Source organism: Gymnoscopelus microlampas (assembly GCF_963454915.1).
Source record: "Gymnoscopelus microlampas genome assembly, chromosome: 5".
In the NCBI taxonomy this organism is placed as follows: Eukaryota; Metazoa; Chordata; class Actinopteri; order Myctophiformes; family Myctophidae; genus Gymnoscopelus; species Gymnoscopelus microlampas.
In genome coordinates, this window is record NC_139942.1 from 8,000,807 (window position 1) to 8,022,086 (window position 21,280).

The window sequence follows — 21,280 nt, forward strand, 5'->3', positions numbered from 1 at the left end:
TGGTGGCGCTATAACAGGCCCATGTGAAAAAATTGGGGCAGAGGTTCTGAATTGGCATCCAGGGAGTGTGTGTGCACAGTTTCGGAGTGACCGGGCCAACGGTGCCGGAGATTAGCTGGTAACACACAGACAGGACGGACGGACACACACACACACCCACACGGACGGACGGACGGGGTGGAAAACATACTCTCTCGCCATTTATTTCGGCCTGGCGGAGACAAAAAACAAACAAAAAAAAAATGTCCTAAATCAGCAAATGATTTGGCTTACGTCACAAAACCATGTGACTTAGGCCCAAAAGGGCCTATTTTAGCCTAAGTCACACTAGGGAGTTAGGCCATTATACTAAAAGGGGAGTGAACAGCATGATCCTTTTCAATTAGGAGATTTTACCAGAGGTGGCCAGTGTCATGAGGAGCTGATTTAGGCAAAAATATCATTTTCCTCAAAACATGACTTAGGCCATTAGTTTAGCAAGGTGACGTTATGTAAAAGTATCAATGCTGCAATGTAGAAGTAGGCTACTCTTTTTCAAGTAAAGGTCTCAAGTTCAAAATTTACTTGAGTAAAAGTACAAAAGTATTGGTATCAAAATGTACTTAAAGTACCAAAAGTAAAAGTACTACATGTACTGGGAGCTGACCAGTACAACCACAGTCTAATACTGTTGCACTGGGAGCTGACCAGTACAACCATAGTCTAATACTATTGTAGTGGGAGCTGACCAGTACAACCACAGTCTAATGCTGTTGCACTGGGAGCTGACCAGTACAACCACAGTCTAACGCTGTTGCACTGGGAGCTGACCAGTACAACCACAGTCTAATGCTGTTGCACTGGGAGCTGACCAGTACAACCACAGTCTTCAACTGTCTTCTACTGTTGTACTGGGAGCTGACCCAACTGCCCAGTTTGTCACCGGGCAGTTGGGTCAGTGCAGTGCATTGCTCAAGGGCAGTGGGTTGGTGTCAATCCATCATTCACATTAAAGATGAGTAAAACAACAGCAGATCATAAAATGCACAACAATATAACATACTCATGTTTTCATCTCATTCTGATCTCAGGTTTCCTTTCGTAGCGATATCTATTGCCTTCGCTGTCAACAAACAGGTACACACACACCACTAAACTTTTCTTTTTTTCTTTAACCAGTATAAAACCACTTTGAGACTAAAGTCTTTTTTACAAGTGTGAACTGGCCAAGAGGCGTAGATATTACACATTTTACACAGCTTTGCCAGCAATAACAAATACAGGACAATAACAATGACAGACATTTAACATCCGTACAGCACACTATACGACTATTAGAAAGCTAAAGGAAATAGAATTAAAATGTAACAGATCAGGAGAGTGGCCAGTATAAAACTAAAAACATTTTTAAATGTGCTACTACTCATCAAAGCAGCAGCAGTTACTGGCAACTACATCCATGGTAATCCTTTTAAAACTCCTTAAAGGAATCAAAGGAGCCATTTGAGAAAAAAAAAGGGGGAGGAAATTAAATACTTTTATTTTTTTTATTTTATAAAAGTTCCATTATTATTAAAACTATTGTATAATTAATCTATCATGGTTAAAATGGAGTTTGAAGTTACAATGGGTTTGTATAGGAAGGGGGCGTGTCAGATAAAATGAATATCAAATGTCTAAATACTGAATCAAGCAACTTAAGAACTGTCAGGGGTGAAACACAAAAGCCCGATTAGACATTAAAATGACCCCAAACATGTTTGAAAGTGAAATACCCCTTTAACAGAATAATGCATTTTCAGGTCAGGATACCAACTTTATCCAATCAGGATAGAGAACTCTAGGACACAGATTAAACAAAAGAAATTGCAAGTGATGAATAAATGTGCAGACAAAATTGGAACTGGAACACTATAATGAAGCTGAGACAGGGAGACTCCTGTTACTGAATCTGTACGTATCTTTGATGATTTTTGACCATTTTTTATCCTGCTCTTAATCCACCTCTATCCTCTCTCTTCACATGTAAACTACTGTACACAAACATGATGGAGTTTCACCCACTTCTCTACACGTGTAAACCTGTGATGTGATTCCATTGGTTGTGTCATGTTGCCCAGGTGGAGTTTGGCATCGTGTACAGTTGTGTAGAAGACAAAATGTACAGCGCTGAGAGAGGACATGGAGCCTTTCTGAACGGAGTCCCTCTACATGTGTCTGACCAAAAAGGTACCTACCTATACGTACCTAACCTACCTATACCTGTCTGTCTGTCTGTCTGTCTGTCTGTCTGTCTGTCTGTCTGTCTGTCTGTCTGTCTGTCCGTCCGTCCGTCCGTCCGTCCGTCCGTCCATCCATGTAGCTGATCTAACTTTGTTTCTTAACCTGTGTGTGTGTGTGTGTGTGTGTGTGTGTGTGTGTGTGTGTGTGTGTGTGTGTGTGTGTGTGTGTGTGTGTGTGTGTGTGTGTGTGTGTGTGTGTGTGTGTGTGTGTGTGTGTGTGTGTCGCGCGCGTGCGCATATAACAGACATCCATCAGTGTGTTGTGGTGACAGAGATCGGAGCAGAGAGAGATGATTTGTCTCTGTCTACGATGACCTCCAACATCTACAAACTGTTGAAACTACCTATCCATGGGTAAGAGAATCCTACAACTACCGTTTATCTCATACAAATACTACAGTAATACAACCGTTTTATCACATACAAGTACTACCCTAAAACTCCCTTCACACTTGCTTGAAATGACAGCCATTTACTGATACTATAAGCGACTTTGGGCTTGTTTTTCCCGTAAAGTTGCTTGTAAATATTGTGTCTGTGTCTGTGTGTGTGTGTGTGTGTGTGTGTGTGTGTGTGTGTGTGTGTGTGTGTGTGTGTGTGTGTGTGTGTGTGTGTGTGTGTGTGTGTGTGTGTGTGTGTGTGAGTGCGTGTGTGTGCGCGCGCGTGCGTTTCAGTGTGCGTGCGGTGGGTACAGCAGCAGTAGACATGTGCCTCATAGCTACAGGAGCAGCAGATGCGTATTACCACATCGGGATGCACTGCTGGGACATCGCTGCCTCTACGCTCATCGTCTCCGAGGCTGGAGGCGTTGTCATGGATACCGACGGTAAACACAACACATCATCACACTGCAGACGATGAAACAGTCAGTAAACCACATTCAGCAGTCAGTAAACAGCTTCAGTCAGTAAAGAATTTCAACAGTCAGTACAGCTTCAACAGTTAGCAAACAGCTTCAACAGTCAGATCCTCGGTTCATTGTTTACCTGCATAGTTTTAATGTACAGATTGTTATTTAGATAGCATGTTATTTGAACAGATGCTAGGTTCATTGTTTACCAGGTATCCTACAGTTTCAATGTACATAATGTTATTTAGACACTATGCTTCTTGGTTTACATGTGATCCTAGTTTCTTGAGGCACTACAGACGACACTCTCTCTGCATTCTATGTACAGTATGTGGCTGCCTTTATTATTGTAATACGCTCTGGATAAGGGTGTCTGCTAAATTGTAAATTGTGTTGTAAATTGTGTGCAGTTGTGTAAAAGTAGCTAAGTACATTTACTCAAGTACTGTCCTTATATACAATTTTGAGGTATTTTTACTTGACTGGAGTATTTCCATACTTTCAATACTTACTCTACTCCACTACATCTCAGAGGCAAATATTGTACTTTTTACTCCATTACAATTATTTGAAATGTGTAGTTACTATAGTTACTTTGTAGATTTTGATTATCATTACAAAACATACATTAAGCACTTCAGCCCTATATACATTTCGGCCATCAATAGCAGATCTACAAACACACAATGCGTCACATCGCGACGCATTGTGAGCTTGTAGATCTGCTATTTTCAAAATATTGTTATACATTTGAAAACTTGTGAAATGGGACATTCTGCATAATGAGTACTTTCTACTTTTGGTACTTTAAGTACATTTTGATACCAATACCTTTGTACTTTGGATACAAAAGTAAAAATGTATTCCGGGACTTGTAACTTGTAATTTCTACATTGCAGTATTGATACTTTTACTTAAGTAAAACATCCGAGTACTTCTTTCACCACTGATTGTGTGTCTCTCAGGGTCTGAGTTTGACATGATGTCCAGGAAGGTCATCGCCGCCAGCTCTACGGACGTAGCCAATCGCATCGCAAAAGTGGTCCGCGCCTTCCCCTGTCGCCGTGACGACGAGGATCCATCCCTTAGTGATCCTCTGAACCCATTCTTATACTAGAAACACTGAACCTCTAAACATGCAGAAACCTTGTATATCCATATTTCAACTTTTGATGTTTTTTCATAAATTGACTTTGTCGTACAATAGTGTCACATAAAAGTCGAGAAAATAGCAGATCTACAAGCTCACGATGCGTCGTCACTTTGAAAGTGGTTAAGTGTGTGTACGTTTTATGAAGATTAAACCAAAGAAAAGTATTAACAAGCGCTTGTCAAGTCAAGTCAAGTCAATTTATTTATAAAGCACATTTAAAAACAACCAGGTTGACCAAAGTGCTGTACAACAAGAAGAACAGTAAGAACATTTGAAAAATCAAACACAGTAAAAACAGCATTATAAGACATTTTAAATACACCAGTAGAAATAAAAACAGTGGTAGGTAAACACATGGCTGTGCGAAAGTGTGGGGGGGTGGGGATTCTAAGGCTGAAATGCAAGAGAGAATAAGTGTGTCTTAAGTCTGGACTTAAAGATGCCCAGGGAGGGGGCGAGCCTAACAATGGATGGGAGGCTGTTCCAGAGTGCTGGGCCGGCTACAGAAAAAGCTCGGTCACCCTTTTGCCTGAGGTTGGCCGTAGTGGCCTTAAGAAATCTCTGGCCAGAGGATCTCAGTATCCTTGTGTTGTCAGGGGGGGACAAAAGTTCTGCAATGTATGGTGGTGCGAGTCCATTGAGAGCTTTAAAAACAAATAAAAGGATTTTAAAAACTGTCCTAAATCTGACTGGCAGCCAATGTAGAGAAGCCAGTACAGGGGTGATGTGTTCTCGTCTACGCGTTCCAGTCAGTAGTCTGGCCGCAGCATTTTGTACGAGCTGGAGGCGGGAGAGGGAGGCATTTGGAAGCCCTATGTACAAGGAGTTGCAATAATCCAGCCGTGATGTAACAAACGCGTGGATTACCTTCTCTAAGTCGTGGGTAGAGAGAAATGATTTTATTTGCGATATTTGCCTTATTTGAAAAAAGCTTCCCTTAACTACAGAATTGATTTGCTTATCAAATTTCAGGGCTGAGTCAAATAGTACACCAAGGTTTTTTGCATATGGTTTGATGAAAGGAGATAAGGATGCAAGTGAGGCAGAGATCTCTGTGGCTTTGTCTGGGGGGCAAAAGAGTACTATTTCGGTTTTGTCGTCATTTAGCCTGAGGAAGTTTGTTGACATCCAGGACTTGATCTCGGTGAGACAGTCAAGCAGGGGTTTGTGACTAAATAATTTTGGATCCATTGGAGAAACAAAATTCATATGAAATTTTAAGTGTGCCTGCAGCTGGCTGGAGACTCAAAATAGTGTCACTACAAAGTACCACCAATCGACTCCAAATGGCCTGAGCCAAGTGCTCCTAACAGGTTTTTGGGTGGTCCATTTTGGTGGGGTAAAAAAAAAGCGACAAACGCACAAAAGCACAGGTTCTTTTTTGACATTTCTTGAAAAGTACCAGTTTTGGACATTTCCACTCCGTTGGTTTCCACTCCACAGCTGTTTACTAGTCAATACAGGATTAAAATCATATAGTCACTTGTGCACACCGTGAAAACTATTTATCATTCTTTAATCATCATTATTTTTTTGTTAATACGACCTCATACTGCATGTACAGTTCTGTCTAAAGGCCTGTTTCCCATGTTAACATTTCTTATTTTGTATTGTTTTGTTTCTTTGGCATATGCAGTGCTGTCAAACTGTATTTGGTCTGTCAACACATTACTGAACACACATTAAAAATGTAAATGTGAATCCTGGACTATCAATCTTCCACATACAGTCATGTCTAACTTTGTACTGTCGAAATGCATTATGCCTTGTGCTTTTTCAATCAGTCATCAAAACTTTAACTACAGTATAGTTTACAACAGTGGTTCTGAAAAGTGCATTCCGGTGACCCCATACCCCACAGGGGTCCTTGAAGTCAAAGATCTTCTTTTTTTTTTAAAAACAATTTTAAAAACATGTTAACAACACAAATCTTATACGGGTTCCCTGGTACAACATATTTTCAGATGGGGGTCTGAGGCCAAATATATATTCATTTGGGGGGCCTAGAAATAGAATCCCTCAGCAGGGTTTTATATCACTGAAAGTAATACATTTCCTTAAAATAGTACAGGACAATTCAACTGTGTAATTGGTGAGGTTGAGCAACTAAACAGAAGCAATTTTATTTTTACAATCAAATTAGTATTTTACACATTCTTCTTCTTGTAATTTGAAATACATTAAAACCACTGACTTCTCCACTAATATAAAGCTAGATACTAGTACCAAAATGTTGTCTCTTCGTATTTTGTACAAATATATATATTTTTTTGCATGTGTACTGCACAGTATTTTGTTAATTGTTACTTGAGGTCTACATGTTGTTATATACAGTGGCCACTTGGCGGCAGCATCTCACATGTCCTGATGGAATCTACAACATGAAGAACAAACCTAGAATAAACACAATAGGATAAGTCAGTGACGTCACAATATATCGGCCCCCATGTAGTGTGTAAGTGTAGTTCATTAGTGTAGTTAAATATAAACATGCGACACTTTTAATTACATTAAATTGAGTTATGTGTTAGACGTGGATCCGTCTTAAATCAGTTTTAAATGACTCTTAGTTATGACGTCAGTGTCGTATCCTTGGTGTGTTTCTTGCAGACAGTAACACGGAAGGGGTTTGTGTGACAGATTACAGAAGGAGAAGAAAACCAAACAAACCGGTAAGAATGTCAACACGTCTCTGTGTTTTGAGTGTTCATTTAATAATAATTAAATCGCTTAATAATTAAAAAAAACCTCAGATCGCGTGTTTTTTAAGCAGCGACAGATGAGGCAAGGAGTACATTGGAGAAGGAGAGGTCACACAGGACAAAGTTTGATGGAAAGCTTTGGAATCAATGAATAAACATAGTTTTTTTTTAAGTGATTGTGACCTTTGTACAATAACGTGTTAATTGAAACAAACGACCCGTTGTGTTCTAATCCGCTGTGTTTCGTTGTGAACATTATAAATGTTATTGAGCTATCTAAAAAAGCACAGAATGACTTAAGCTCTTGCTGCTATTACTTTTTGATGTCAGGAGATGGCGCCAGAGCCTATTCACATTCACAGGTGTTACCAATGATACTAATGAAGGCTCTGTTCCATTCATGGTCAAACAGAGTCAGGGTGCTGATATTCTGCATGTTGGCTCACTGGAAACACTCCGCTACACCAGTGGGTCTACAGTTGGGGGTCCAGGGACCCTCATGGGCTTCCAAATGGCCCCTTACGGGTGTGTAACTCTGAGACCAAATGGACCCTTACGGGTCCATTTGGTTCTATTTGTACATTCTCAAAGTTATGGGGGTCGTGGAAACCACTGTGCTAGACTACAGAGCCTTCATTAGTATCATTAGTAACACCTGTGAAGGAAGTGATACTATGGCTGCTGTGCATAGAGCCTATAGACGGGTTTCATGTTTGTAAACATTGAGAGGATATGACCGCGCAGAGGAGGGGGTAAGCCCAGTGTTGTGTTCTACTTTTTTTTGAAGGTATACTATGATTATTCCCTGCCTCCCACAAAATGTAAAAAAATTGCACGCGCGCAAACACAAAAATATTGAATGTGAAAATTTTCCGCGCGCTTCGCGCGCGTGTGTGGCCCCCATATTTTATGTGAACATTTTCGTGGCCCACAAAAATATTGAATGTGAAAACAAGAGCAACGCTGGAATCGACAGGCTGGTTTTCCTTATTGAGTGTAGTGTCAGTGTCAGCAGATGAGAGTAGCTCCAAGGGAGAGGTGAGGTACTATATGGGGCTACAGATGAGAGCAGAGAGAGCGATTCTGTCCGGGACAGTGGCCGTGTCTCTGCCTCTGGTGCAGCAGACGGAGGCTGTTCTGGAGACGCATCAGACGCGCCTGATTAAAGTACTTCATTAGTATTCGCGTCGTTGTTAATGTGTGAATTCCGTCGCAGCCATTACTTATCACCTCAAGAACAATAGCTTCACACTTGATAAGCCATCAACTCAGAGTTAGCCCACATTCTTGCTACCCCCCCTGCCTTGGGCAGTTAGCGTATCACAGCGTATCAGATGCGCTGTTTTGAACAGTTTTTGAAGGTATACGATGGCGACGAAAAATAATCTCAAGGTGTACGCCGTACACAGCATCTGACGGTAGAACACACCACTGGGTAAGCCTATGGGTGCGTTTGGAAATTACGCACCGGAGCACACTCGCCTATTAGTTTGTATTGGCCAGTGCGCTCACTGCCGCTCAGGGCTGTATTTTCGAACGCGCCTTTCCCCCAGGCATGCGCAGATTGCGCATTCTGCTCTGTGATGACGTCGCTCGGAAACCCGTCTATTGACAGGTCAAGAGCGTTATTAACACATTATACTTATCACCAGTGGAGGAAAAGGTACTCACATATTATACCTAAAAGTACCAATACTGCAATATAGAAATACTCTGTTACCAGTAAAAGTCCAGAATCCAAAAGTATTGGCATCAAAATGTACTTAAAGTACCAAAAGTATGCAGAATGTCCCATTACCTACCCAGTTTTCTAATGTATTATAATAAAAAATCTTTTGAAAACAGCAGATCTACAAGCTCTATTCATTGCATCGCGACGGAGGGTCCCATTTGGTTTCATTTTACACTCAAGAGTTATTATTATTAAACATCTGCATTCCTTAATTAAATAATTGTTATTTTGATAAACGTTTGCCTGTCATCTCTCCTATTGGTACCAACATCAATCGACAACAAAATAATATTTTTTTGTTTTGGGCTCTGAGAGGCTAAATCTCATCAAATGGTGGTTCCGTGGCAAATAAATAATGGACCTCGATATGAAAAGGGTTGAAAACCACGGAAGTGTAACCACTTTGGTGTCTAGATGACACCAGACCCATATAAAGTGCCAATTAGACATGACATGAATACATTATATTGGCAATAAAGAACTGCATTTTTAAATATAAAACAAACATAATTATGGTAGCAATTATGGCAGCCACACTAGTTTATAAGCTGCTTAATGTGTTGCTATTTAATATCAGTAAGTGTCAAACATAATCTAGATGTGCTCTAAATACCTAATTAAAATGATCTAATGTGCGTATAATACAACAACAGGTAAGAGGTAACAATGTGTGATATTTCTATATATAGTTTTGTATTTCTGGAAGGATTATATAACAAAGGTTAATTGTTCCATTCAGCCATTCAGAGGTAGTGTTTATTCTTAAGCTGGTCCTCCCTATTCCAAGAGAATCATCTGCATTCTGAACATGACAAAAACCCTTATAAGGACACATTCCTCTAACTGCCTCTCCTCTCCTCTCCTCCTCTCCACAGACAGTATGGGGGACACATGGCAGAGTGTAATGGATCATGCAGTGGGGCTGGCTCGCACGGCTGGAGCAGTGAGTAGCCGTGTGTATGTGTGCGTGCGTGCGTGCGTGCGTGCGTGCGTGCGTGTGTGTGTGTGTGTGTGTGGAGCATACATGGGCCACACGGCCACCTTCAAGTATAACTAAATGCATTTGAAATGAACTACAAATGTCACATTTAAAAGTTTTGCTAATATCCCTTCATTGTAACATTTGTGACTATCATGGGCTATTTGAGTGATGGGGTTTACAGTATACTACTGGTGAGAGTGCAGGTAGACAATGTGGCCCCCTGGAGTGAGTGTGGACATCAATGTTACCCACCCCTGGTGTAGAGTGGAAAGCAGGTTGTTCGGGAGGCGGTGCAGTAGATCTATATAGCTTATGGAAAGGTTATATGCACAGCAGCACATATTCGAAAGAAATTGGGCCACTTCCTTACTTCCTTCACAGGTTAATCAAGGTAACTCGTTGCTGTCTGGCAGAAACCAGCAGACTCCATTTTTTCGCTTTTGCATTTCTTTCCATAAATCAGTGCTATTGAACACCCTTTACGTATGTGTGTTGATGAAAAAAATATAGAACCAATGAAAAGTATCAAAAAGCGCTTCTGACAAAACAAACCAGCGAACTCCATTGGATCCTCAAACTTTCTGCTAAACCAGCTAAGTCCACCAAAGGACCCACCCCCTTTTGACCTCCAACCTCATTGTGAGCTTGGAGGTCCATTCAGCTGTTTTTTTGGAGTCTGGTTTCTGCCAGACAGCAGAGATATTATTGTTACATGTTGGCTCACTGGAAATCACTGCTACACCAGTCTCAAAGTGTGGTCCAGGGACCCTCATGGTTCCTTGAGGGGGTTCCAAATGGACCCCTTACTGGTGCGTAACTCTGAGAGTGTACAAATGGAACCAAATGGGCCCGTAAGGGTCCATTTGGTTCCATTTGTACACTCTCAAAGTCACTGAAAGGTTTGAGAACCACTGTGCCACACTACATGGAACAGAGCCTTCATTACAATCATTGGTAACACCTGTGAAGGAGGTAAGGAAGAGGCGCCAATTTCTTTCCAATATGGCTGCGGTTCACAGAGCCCGTTGACTGTGCGATTGACAGCGGATCTATATCATACATGGATTGACTGTGTGATTGACAGCTGGTGCGGGAGGCGGTCCAGCCAGACATGAAGGTGATGCTGAAGAGCTCCTCTGTGGACCTGGTGACCCAGACTGACCAGAAGGTGGAGCAACTCATCATCCAATCGGTGAAGGAGAAATTCCCCACTCATAGGTCCGCGCGCACACACACACACACACACACACACACACACACACACACACACACACACACACACACACACACACACACGTACACGTACACGTACACGTACACAAGTAGTGAAATCAGCAAATCTACAAGCTCACATGTCAAAAATGTTTTACTACAAAAGAATGTTTGACTATAGATACATTGTAGGAAAGGTTTTAACAACAGCAGATATTTACTTAGTTAAAATTAGGGATGGGGATCAAGAGTCGGACACAATCGATGCTGAAGTTATTCGGAATGGGGAATGCAATACGGTTTGGCTTATCAATTATCTTATTGATTCTTTCACACACACATTCATACACCGATGGCGGAGAAAACCATGCAAGGCACCAACCTGCTCATCGGGAGCAATTAAGGGTTCAGCGTCTTGCTCAAGGACACTTCGAGACTAACTCTGGGGGAGCCCGGGATTCGAACTGGGAACCTCACGGATCCGAGTCACTGCCGCCCCGTCTCAAGAGATGAGAGTCATGGCATTGCAATCAAATCAACTGGCATAAATATATGTCGTTCTAATGAAGCTTTTGACTTCTGTTGCAATTTCTTGACAACTACCTGTAAAACAAGCAACATGAATTGAATGGCTTGCATGCATGCACATACTGCTTCAATGTTGAGCATCAGTTGAAGACCTTTGATTGTCTGCGGATACTAAATGGAAGTGATAGAGTGTCCCAGTTAGGCTCTATGCACAGCAGCCATATTGGCAATGAATTGGGCCTCTTCCTTACTTCCTTCACAGGTGTTACCAATAATACTAATTAAGGGTCTGTTCCATTTAGTGTAGCACAGTGGTTGTCAAATGTCTTATTTTCAAGCACCCCCATAACTCTGAGAGAGTGTATATGGAACCAAATGGACCCCCATTTGGTTCCATGTGTACACTCTCAGAGTTACACTCTCAGAGTTGTAGGCTACACTCTCAGAGTTACACTCAGAGTTGTACACTCTCAGAGTTGTACACTCTCAGAGTTACACTCTCAGAGTTGTACACTCTCAGAGTTGTAGGCTACACTCTCAGAGTTACACTCTCAGAGTTACACTCTGAGAGTTGTACACTCTCAGAGTTACACTCTCAGAGTTGTACACTCTCAGAGTTACACTCTCAGAGTTACATCCTTACGGGTCTATTGGGTTCCATTTGTACACTCTCAGAGTTACACCCACCCACCATAAGGGGCCATTTGGGAACCAAAATGGAGTGCTTCTAGCAGGGCAGGAATTTCACGGCGGCCACGTTGCCCCTCTCATTGGCCGTGTGCCCCTCGAATAATGACATGCCTTGACGGCCACAGTGGCCGTGGTGCCCCAGCTGCGCCCAGCAACTGATTTCACAGTTTTTCCTCTGCGCGATTTTCCTGTCAATACGTTTTTTTTTAGACACCAGTCCCTTTGGTTGAGCTTCAAATTATCCTTTTGCAAACCACATCCATTATATCTATTCGTTTGTCAACAATGTTCTAATTGGGAAGTTTATTTCAGCATCTAGAATGTGACAGTTTCGTTTTTGGTGCGCAACACAGCCCTCGTTAGTGAATTGCTTTCACCTGCTGCTGCAGTGTGCGGAGCTTGTGCGCAACAGGGCATATCTCCGCCAAGCCAGGGTGACCTACCCAGGGCCATGAAATTCATATGCAGACATAGTAGCCAATTAGAATGAAATCTGCAAAAACAGACGAATACACTGATACAGAACCATATATTGGCTATATATTATGGCTGTTGGGTGGAAATCTTGTATGTTCCTTTTTTATCATTATTTAAAAACAATTTAAAATCGTGAAAATAGCAATCTACAAGCTGTAATCATTAATAATTAAGAAATACTATATTTTAAAGAGAGAGAAAATCAACTAAAGTCATTATTAGTGCAAGTTCAATCACATTTCATTTGAATGAAAATAACTTGTGGGGAAAATACATAAAATCTCTCAGAGGTCTTCAACAGGGGGTCCGCGAAGGTACTGCAGGGGGTCCGCGAAATTGTTGTTTGATTAAAAGAAAATGTTTTTAAAAACTTTAAAAACTTTTTTTTCTTTTTTTCCCCAAAAATGTAAATTTGTCTTTAAACATAACATGACATATTTGAATAGCTTAGTAATGAATGCACAATAACATGGTATGTTTATACATATTTTGTAGAGAAAGATCAGTGGTGTCAGTTCAGCAAAAGCTAAGGTATGGCAAGGTTAGGGTTGCCAACTCCCAGAGATTAAAATAAGGGACATCTATCCATTTTTAGGGGGTCAACCCCCCAAAACCCCTGAAATGCATAGAAACTATGCATTATACCTATAACACAATGGTCTTACACCTGCATTAGGCTACTATTCATGATTTTTTTCCTCTTTTTTTTCTGGAGCCAAGGTATGGCACCTGCCATGCCTTGCCATACCCAATTGACGCCCCTGAGAAAGGTCCTTTTGCACACCTACTGGGTCACCTGTGCGTAGGAGCAGGCCATTTTTTCATATTTATTTATATAAAACACAATTTTATACATAAATATATGATATATATACTAGTAGCCTACCCCCTACCCTACGAGGTAGGGGGTCCCTGCTCCATCACCCCATCAGTTTGGGGGTCCCTGGCCTGAAAAGGTTGAAGACCCCTAATTATTCTGTGAATCTAATGTGATTAATGTGACCACTACTTCAGTCAGTGAAGTCCAGGGCTGAATGTGACATATTGAGACCTATATAACTAAATATTGGTCATTTGCCAACACATTATTTAGTGAAATAAATGGGTTATATTTCACAGATAGTTATACAATTCTTATAATATATTAAAATACAATCATCCTACCCTAACCCTTAAAAATCATTTTTCTTTTTTTTTTTTTTTTGATGGCCTTCCTGCCCTGGCATTTGGCCTTTGTGCCCTCCAAAAAATTACAACACCAAAGGCCAAGTGGCCTTGCCCCTAAAATGACGAAATTCCAGGCCTGGCTTCTAGTGAGCCAGCATACATAATATCAGCACCATGACCAGAATGGAACAGAGCCTTCATTAGTGTCATTGGTAACACATGTGAAGGAAGTAAGTAAGAGGCCCAATTAATTTCCGAAATGGCTGCTGTGCATAGAGCCTATTAGCACCAATTTGCCAACAGCTACCAATAATATGGATCCCCATCCATAATCATAATATAATTATTGGTTATTCATTAGTTGTATGTATACGAGTATCGGTTATTGGTTAAGTTTATGTTCATGATTATTGTTTGTTGATTAGTTTCATAGGGGAGGAGTCTGTGGCTGCAGGAGAACCGTGTGTTCTGACCGACAACCCAACGTGGATCGTTGACCCAGTGGACGGAACCACCAACTTTGTACATGGGTAAATATGCGATGACGATGATTACTATTGGTACATCACTGCCGAATCCCTTTTGCTTTGTACCTTCATAAATAATAGCCTTCAGTATTAGTAATGTAACCCAGTAATATCAATAATTCCCTCCAGATATCCCTTTGTTGCTGTTTCAATCGGATTTGCGGTCAACAGAGAGGTACTGCTATTATTACAGATGATATAATGTTATAGTATGGATAGCACTTGGATGGAGTTTCTAGTTGTGTAAATAATGAAAAGAATAATATATTTTGTTTACCGTAGATGGAGTTTGGTGTGGTGTACAGTTGCATAGAGGATAAAATGTACACGGCCAGGAGAGGTAAAGGAGCGTTCTGTAATGGAATCCCTCTGCAGGTGTCACAAAACACAGGTCAGTTCATTACTCTGAGAATTATATCCATAATAACAATGATGATGATGTAGGATTATAATAACAATGATGATGACAACAATTGTAATAACGATGTCATCTGTTGTATTTTACTTGACGAATAATTGTCGCTCAAATAATTGCAAGTAACGATGTAATTGATTTTGGAACATTATGAATAGAAATAACCTTCGTAAACAAAAGGTGCACAGGGCAGATATGACAAAAACTTACATCATGTAGTAACTTTATACTTTAAAAAAACACATGAATAGTGGAAATAGATGACCCGTTTTGAGCTTGTAGATCGGCTATTTCCACTATTTTTGAAAACAAAAATTGTGATAATCTCAAATAATTCTAACAATCGGTCGGCAAGCCTCTCCTGTGATCTGGTGTTTCCTCACCTCTCTGGTGGTTCCATTTGCACACTCTCAGAGTTATGGGGGTGCTTGAAAATAAGACATTTGACAACCACTGTGCTACACTAAATGGAACAGACCCTTAATTAGTATTATTGGTAACACCTGTGAAGGAACCTCTCCTGACCTGAAGGTCCCGGGTTCTATTCCCGGCTGGGGGTGTCCTTTCTGTGTTCTCCCCGTGTTTGCGCTGGGTTTCCTCTCACACCAGTAGACATGCATGTTAAGTACATACTCCTGCCCATTGCCCTCGAGCAGGGCACTAGCATTACAACTGGAGTTAGAAGCAGTGAACGACACACTCTGGGACCAAGTAGATAGCAGATCAAATGCAGAGGATACATTTATCCCAAGGGCATTAAAGGAGCATTTCAAACATTTTCAATCTATCTTCATATAATTGCTCCTCACTAATGCTCATTATAATATGGAACCATTTTTGTCTACACACTCTGTGTCTCATTGGTGGGCTGTGGACAGTTCACAAACCTGTCTACAGTACCAGTGACATCATTGATGTGGATTCCAAGCTAATAGAAACTACAGCCTTTCTCGTCCTGGAAAGTTAGCATGCTGAGATAGAAGCCATTGTTCTTGCATTAACAAAGACATGTTTGAAATGATTAAAACTGCCTATTGATGATGGTGCATAAATGACTGATCTACAAACGGCAGTCATCAACTGTTGTTTGTGGATCCGTATGTGATTGATTTTTTTTGCACCAGTGATTTAACTCTGTCCAATCACGTCAGTCAATATGGAATCAGATGACAGTGTTTCATTGTGTTTCCTGTCAGACATCAACCAGTCCATCGTGGCGACAGAGTTCGGGTCCAACAGAGACTCTGAGGTCGTCGACAAAATCTTCAACTCCATCCGAAAAATACTCTGTCTGCCAGTACATGGGTCAGTAAATACTCTATTACTATTACTACTAGGATACTATTAGTAAACATACTCTGTCTGCCAGTACATGGCTGAGTAAATACTACTATTAGTACTATTTGTACTACTACTACTACTACTACTACTACTACTACTACTACTAAGCAGTATGTAATGTTTTGTTTTGATTGATAGGCTCTATGCACAGCAGCCATATTGGAAAGAAATTGGGCCTCTTCTTACTTCCTTCACAGGTGTTAGCAGTGATACTAATGAAGGCTCTGTTCCATTCTGGTCAGGGTGCTGATATGTGCATGTTGGCTCACTAGAAACACTCCATTTTGGCTCCCAAATGGCCCCTTATGGTGGGTGTGTAACTCTGAGAGTGTACAAATGGAACCAAATGGACCCTTACGGGTCCATTTGGTTCCATTTGTACACTTTCAGAGTTATGGGGGTCCTTGAAAATAAGACAACCACTATGCCACACTAAATGGCAACAGGGCCTCAATTAGTATCATTGGTAACACCTGTGAAGGAAGTAAGGAAGAGGCCCAATTCATTTCCATTAAGGCTAAAAGGATACCACAACAAAGTCCTGGGGAATTGTTTCCATTGTGGTCCTATGCATTCAATTCATCAACGTATCATAAAGAAATTAAACAATAATAATGTCATCAACAAATACAAACACTTTATGTTCAAAGGAGAAAAGGGGAAAAACGTCTGCAGTGAATGACACCTCCTTTTGATGCGAAATTACATTTACCTCCCCTAGTGGTCTCCTGATGATTGTTCAGGTTTTTGTTTTGAAATAAACCAGTGATTTGCATCTGTTAATGGATGGTGTCAGGAGGGCGTTCCACATTTTGGTGGCAGAGTAGTAGAATTAGGCCTGTTGCAATTATTACATGATCGACTCATTACAATTATTTGAGATAGTCGCAATTATTTTTGAATAATCGTCATAATCGTTTCCATGTTGAGAAATGTTCATACATTTTCAAACATTTTCCCAAAATAGCAGAAATAGTTCATCTACAAGCTTACAACGCGTCACAAAGTGACACGTTGTAAGCTTGTAGATCAACTATTTCTGCAATTTTGAAAATGATAAAATGTGTCACAATTGTTTTTGTATATTTAGGTAGGGAAGGTGATATGTTTTTGTATTTCTTTTTGTTTTGTTAAAAAGGTTAAAGTACTATATTGTGATAGTAATCATTGCTACAGAGCGTTTGTTCGGTCAGAGGGGTCTCTCCAGCTCTTTAGTAAACAGAATATAGTACATTTTCAGGTAGGTGACAACATTTAAGCCAATCAGGAGAGAGCACTGAAAATGCATTTTCTGTTTAATAAAGAGCTGGAGACACATGGGAGACTCTTTTTACTGAACAAACACTCTATAGCATATGAGCTATTTAACACTTATTTTAACCAAAGTAAATCACTTACCCCACCTTTAAGTTATTTGTCATATCTGCCCTGTGCGATTCTTTTAATATGAAGCCTAAAAGGCATAACAGAAATTACGTTTTTATTCACATGCTTAATGCCAAAAACACAATTAAATGGTTAATCGCAATTATTTGCGGGACAATTAATCATCAACTTAAGTTTGCAGTCGCGACAGCTCTGAGCAGAATGAGAACGTTGCCACGTTTGTTCTACCGTACATTTGTGTGTAAAACAGGATCAGAGGAGTAGGAACGGCAGCCACCAACATGTGTCTGGTGGCGTCAGGCTGTGTGGACGTTTACTACGAGACGGGAGTTCACTGCTGGGACTTCGCCGCCGGCGCCGTCATCGTCACCGAGGCCGGTGGCGTCCTGATGGATGTGGAAGGTGACGACGCCTTCTACAGTACCTTATGCACTTACTTACTACTTATGCACTTACTGACTACTTATGCCGTCGGGCAGAAAACCTTATCTCCGTATTTTAGCTTTTTGTGTTTTCTCGTAAATGAATGCCCTACTGCGGGGTCTTCAACAGGGGGTCCGGGGCCCCTAGGGGGTCCTCAGAGTTACTACAGGGGGGTCCGCCAAATCTTTGTGTGAACAGGATATTTTTTTACATCAACCACTTGAACCCTAGCATCCCTATTCTGAGGAGAACTTTTGCCAAAAATAGCAGATCTACAAGCTCACAACGCTTCGTGCTGCGAGGCGTTGTGAGCTTGTAGATCGGCTATTTTTGGGCAAAGAGGTTTGGCGTATAGAGGGGAAAAGGAGCAGACTAAATACAGAGTGAAACACTGGTAATTGAATAGATATATTTTTAAAGCAAACATTTTTAACTCAAATCGTTGCTTCTGGGGGTCCCTGGAACAACATATTTTGATGGGGGTCCGCGGCCAAATGCATATCATTTTGGGGGTCCTTGACATGAAAACGATTGAGCACCACTGATATAGAAACATAGGTTTTTCAGAAAACTGTTGAGATTTAGGAGACGTGTAGAATCGGCTTCAGGTCTCAATGGGTTAACCCATTAAGACCTGAGGCTGATTCTACAAAATGTCTTCTAAATCCCAACTGTATTCTGAAAAAAAAAAAGTATGTTTCTATATCAGTGGTGCTCAAACTTTTTCATGTCAAGGACCCCCAACATTATATGTATTTGGCCGCCAACCCCCATCTCAAAATATGTTGTTCCAGGGACCCCCAGAAGCAAAGAATAGAGTTAAAAATGTTCGCTTCAAACAATATTTTTTCAAAGATTTGCACAATTTTCACGTTTTTTGGTGAGTGCCGCGCTACGAGCTTGTAGATCTGCTATTTTTTTTAAAACGTGAAAAAACCTGTGGAGCTTGTATATCTGCTATGTTTGAATAGCCAAAGTGTAAAAATAATGCTTTTTAGCTCAAATGAAAATGTGACACAGATGCTTCTTCACAACTTAATGGGTTAAGAGTGCGCGCGTGTGTGCGTGTGTGTGTGCGTGCGTGTGTGTAGGTGGTCCATTGGACCTGATGTCCAGGAGGGTCGTGGCAGCCAACAACAAAACCATCGCACAAAGAATCATCAAAGAGATCGACGCCTTCACCCCCCCGAGGGACGACGCCCCGATAGAACCAAACGCAACCAAATAGAAGAACCCAAGTCTGTACATCACTGCCGCTAGAGGCTGGAGTTAGTTTTTTCTATTGAAAATCCCATAGGGTCATCTTAGATCGCGTCATGTGTTCCAAAAATGTGAAAAAAAAACAAAAAAAAACTAATGAACCCTGCGATTTTACTCATCGATATGAAGCATCAACTGACGGTGAAAAAGTACTTATTAATCCAAAGTAAACACAGGCGTTATCAAATGTAACTCGATATCATCAACGACACAGAGTCACATACCTGACAGAATAGGCTCTATGCACAGCAGCCATATTATCACTTCCTTCACAGGTGTTACCAATGATACTAATGAAGGCTCTGTTCCATTTAGTGCAGCACAGTGGTTCTCAGACTTTTCAATTTCCACGACCCCCATAACTCAGAGAGTGTACAAATGGAACCAAATGGACCCTTACAGGTCCATTTGGTTCCATTTGTGCACTCTCAGAGTTACACACCCCCAAGGGGCCATTTGGTCCCACTGGTGTAGAAGTGTTTCCAGTGAGCCAACATGCACTCTGTTTGAACCAGAATGGAACAGAGCCTTCATTAGTTTCATTGGCAACACCTGTCTGTGAATGTCTTCACAATATGGCTGCTGTACATAGAGCCTATTGTGGGACTGATTTGTTTATTTTTGGAACACAGTTCTTATATGACGCGATCTAAGATGATCTCTATGGGGTTTTCAATGGGAAAAAGTACTTCTGTGACCCATGGGGGTAGCGGCAGTGACGTCAGGACTTCAGTACTCCATAGAACGCACCAATAAATTATCCAATACGTTCTCAACCTGTGGGCCGGGGACCACTGGTGGGCCACGAGGGTATTGCAAGTGGGCCCTCAAATGATTGCCAAGACACTTGAGATTTTAATGATAATATAAACATGAATATAAAAGAAGAATGTAAAAAAAAAATGAATGTCACAGTATTTATTTTTTTAAACCTTGGAAAAAAAATAGTTTTATTTGTGATACCAATATATAGGAACTATACTACTGTATGTATAAGTATACTGTGTTAGTTCCATTGATCCAAGCCGGAACACAGTCAATCGTTTGACCATTACAATTTCCAATTTCCTGCCTACCACCAAGGAGGTTGTGGGTTCGAATCCACCGTAGTGCATCCGGCTTTTGTCGGCCGTCTATGCGAACACAATTGGCTCGTGTTCGGGGGAGGGATGCCGGGGCGGGGAGGGTGATATCAGTCATTGCATGTATTCCTATGGGCGGGAGGAGTAGGACGAAGGCTCTACGTCCTCCCGGTGGGGGCTCCTCACTGGCAGGTGAGTCAGTACTAGGATACAACGGCAGTGACAACACAGAAATGTGTGTGGGGAGGACTTAATTGGAATAACGACTAAATTGTGGAGAAAAAGTGGGTAAAGAATAATTGGCTACTATTTTTTTTCTTTTTTAATATTATAAAAAAATTAGAGTAGCCAATTATGTTCCATGCTCTGAAAATGCCGTGGCCCACCCATCTGACCACTTAACGGCTGCCGCGTTAAGTGGTCAGATCCAGGATCCAGAAAAGGTTGAGAACCACTGCAATAGAAGCAACAGTTAAGTAGTTTGTTGATAAGCAGAATACCAGCCTAGAGCCTAGATATCTTAACTCATTGAGTGCCAGCATTGCCAGAATGATGTTGTCCCAGTGCCAGCGTTTTTTTCACAGAAAACAAAAAGTGCTTATGAAGCGAGATACAGCCCTTTTCAGTTCTAAGTTAAACAAGGAGTGGATGGAGCTGCAAATCTTCAGATGATGATATCTTGGGTTCTGAACATGTTTTTTTTTTTTTTTTACTAATTTTTCAAAAACACGTGAAACACGTGATTGGCACGTTGAGCCATAGCGGTAAAAACACGTGAAACACGTTAATGGCACTCAGTGAGCTAGGAATCCATCTAGGCCTAGAGTTGGGTTCTTTCCATTTATGTACAAACTGAACACACGTCTGATTTCTGAATAGTTTTCTACACATTGTTTGTACTGTACTTTTCCATGTATTAGTATTCTATGTACTGTACTGTACCTGTATTCTGTCTGTATCTCTCACTGAAGAGTCTTAAAAACACATTGAAAATAAATGACATGAAGTCATATGTTTACTTTTTTTGTCAGAAGTTTACTAAGTTGTTTTAGCTGTTTAGCTGATGTATATGAGGTTTAAGTGGTTAAACTT

The 21,280-nt window shown here is 41.0% G+C and overlaps 2 protein-coding genes across 2 annotated transcripts in view; both read left to right on the forward strand.

Moving 5' to 3' along the window:
* The window catches only part of LOC311044884 (inositol monophosphatase 1-like), a gene marked incomplete at both ends in the record, with an annotated part of 7,514 nt that extends 3,286 nt beyond the window's left edge, over positions 1-4,228 (forward strand). Inside the window, 5 exons of the mRNA XM_084056695.1 lie at positions 1,071-1,116; positions 2,100-2,208; positions 2,507-2,615; positions 2,936-3,087; positions 4,077-4,228. Of these exons, the coding sequence (XP_083912821.1) occupies positions 1,071-1,116; positions 2,100-2,208; positions 2,507-2,615; positions 2,936-3,087; positions 4,077-4,228 (568 nt within the window). The remainder of the gene's footprint in view (positions 1-1,070; positions 1,117-2,099; positions 2,209-2,506; positions 2,616-2,935; positions 3,088-4,076) is intronic.
* A 2,659-nt stretch (positions 4,229-6,887) lies between these two features.
* On the forward strand, positions 6,888-19,472 carry LOC311045871 (inositol monophosphatase 1-like). The gene is made up of 9 exons (XM_084057934.1): positions 6,888-6,936; positions 9,574-9,641; positions 10,765-10,898; positions 14,180-14,284; positions 14,411-14,456; positions 14,564-14,672; positions 15,893-16,001; positions 17,674-17,825; positions 18,938-19,472. The coding sequence occupies exons 2-9, from the start codon at positions 9,579-9,581 to the stop codon at positions 19,072-19,074; spliced, it is 855 nt and encodes a 284-aa protein (XP_083914060.1). The 5' UTR covers positions 6,888-6,936; positions 9,574-9,578; the 3' UTR covers positions 19,075-19,472.
* Positions 19,473-21,280: the final 1,808 nt, after the last annotated feature.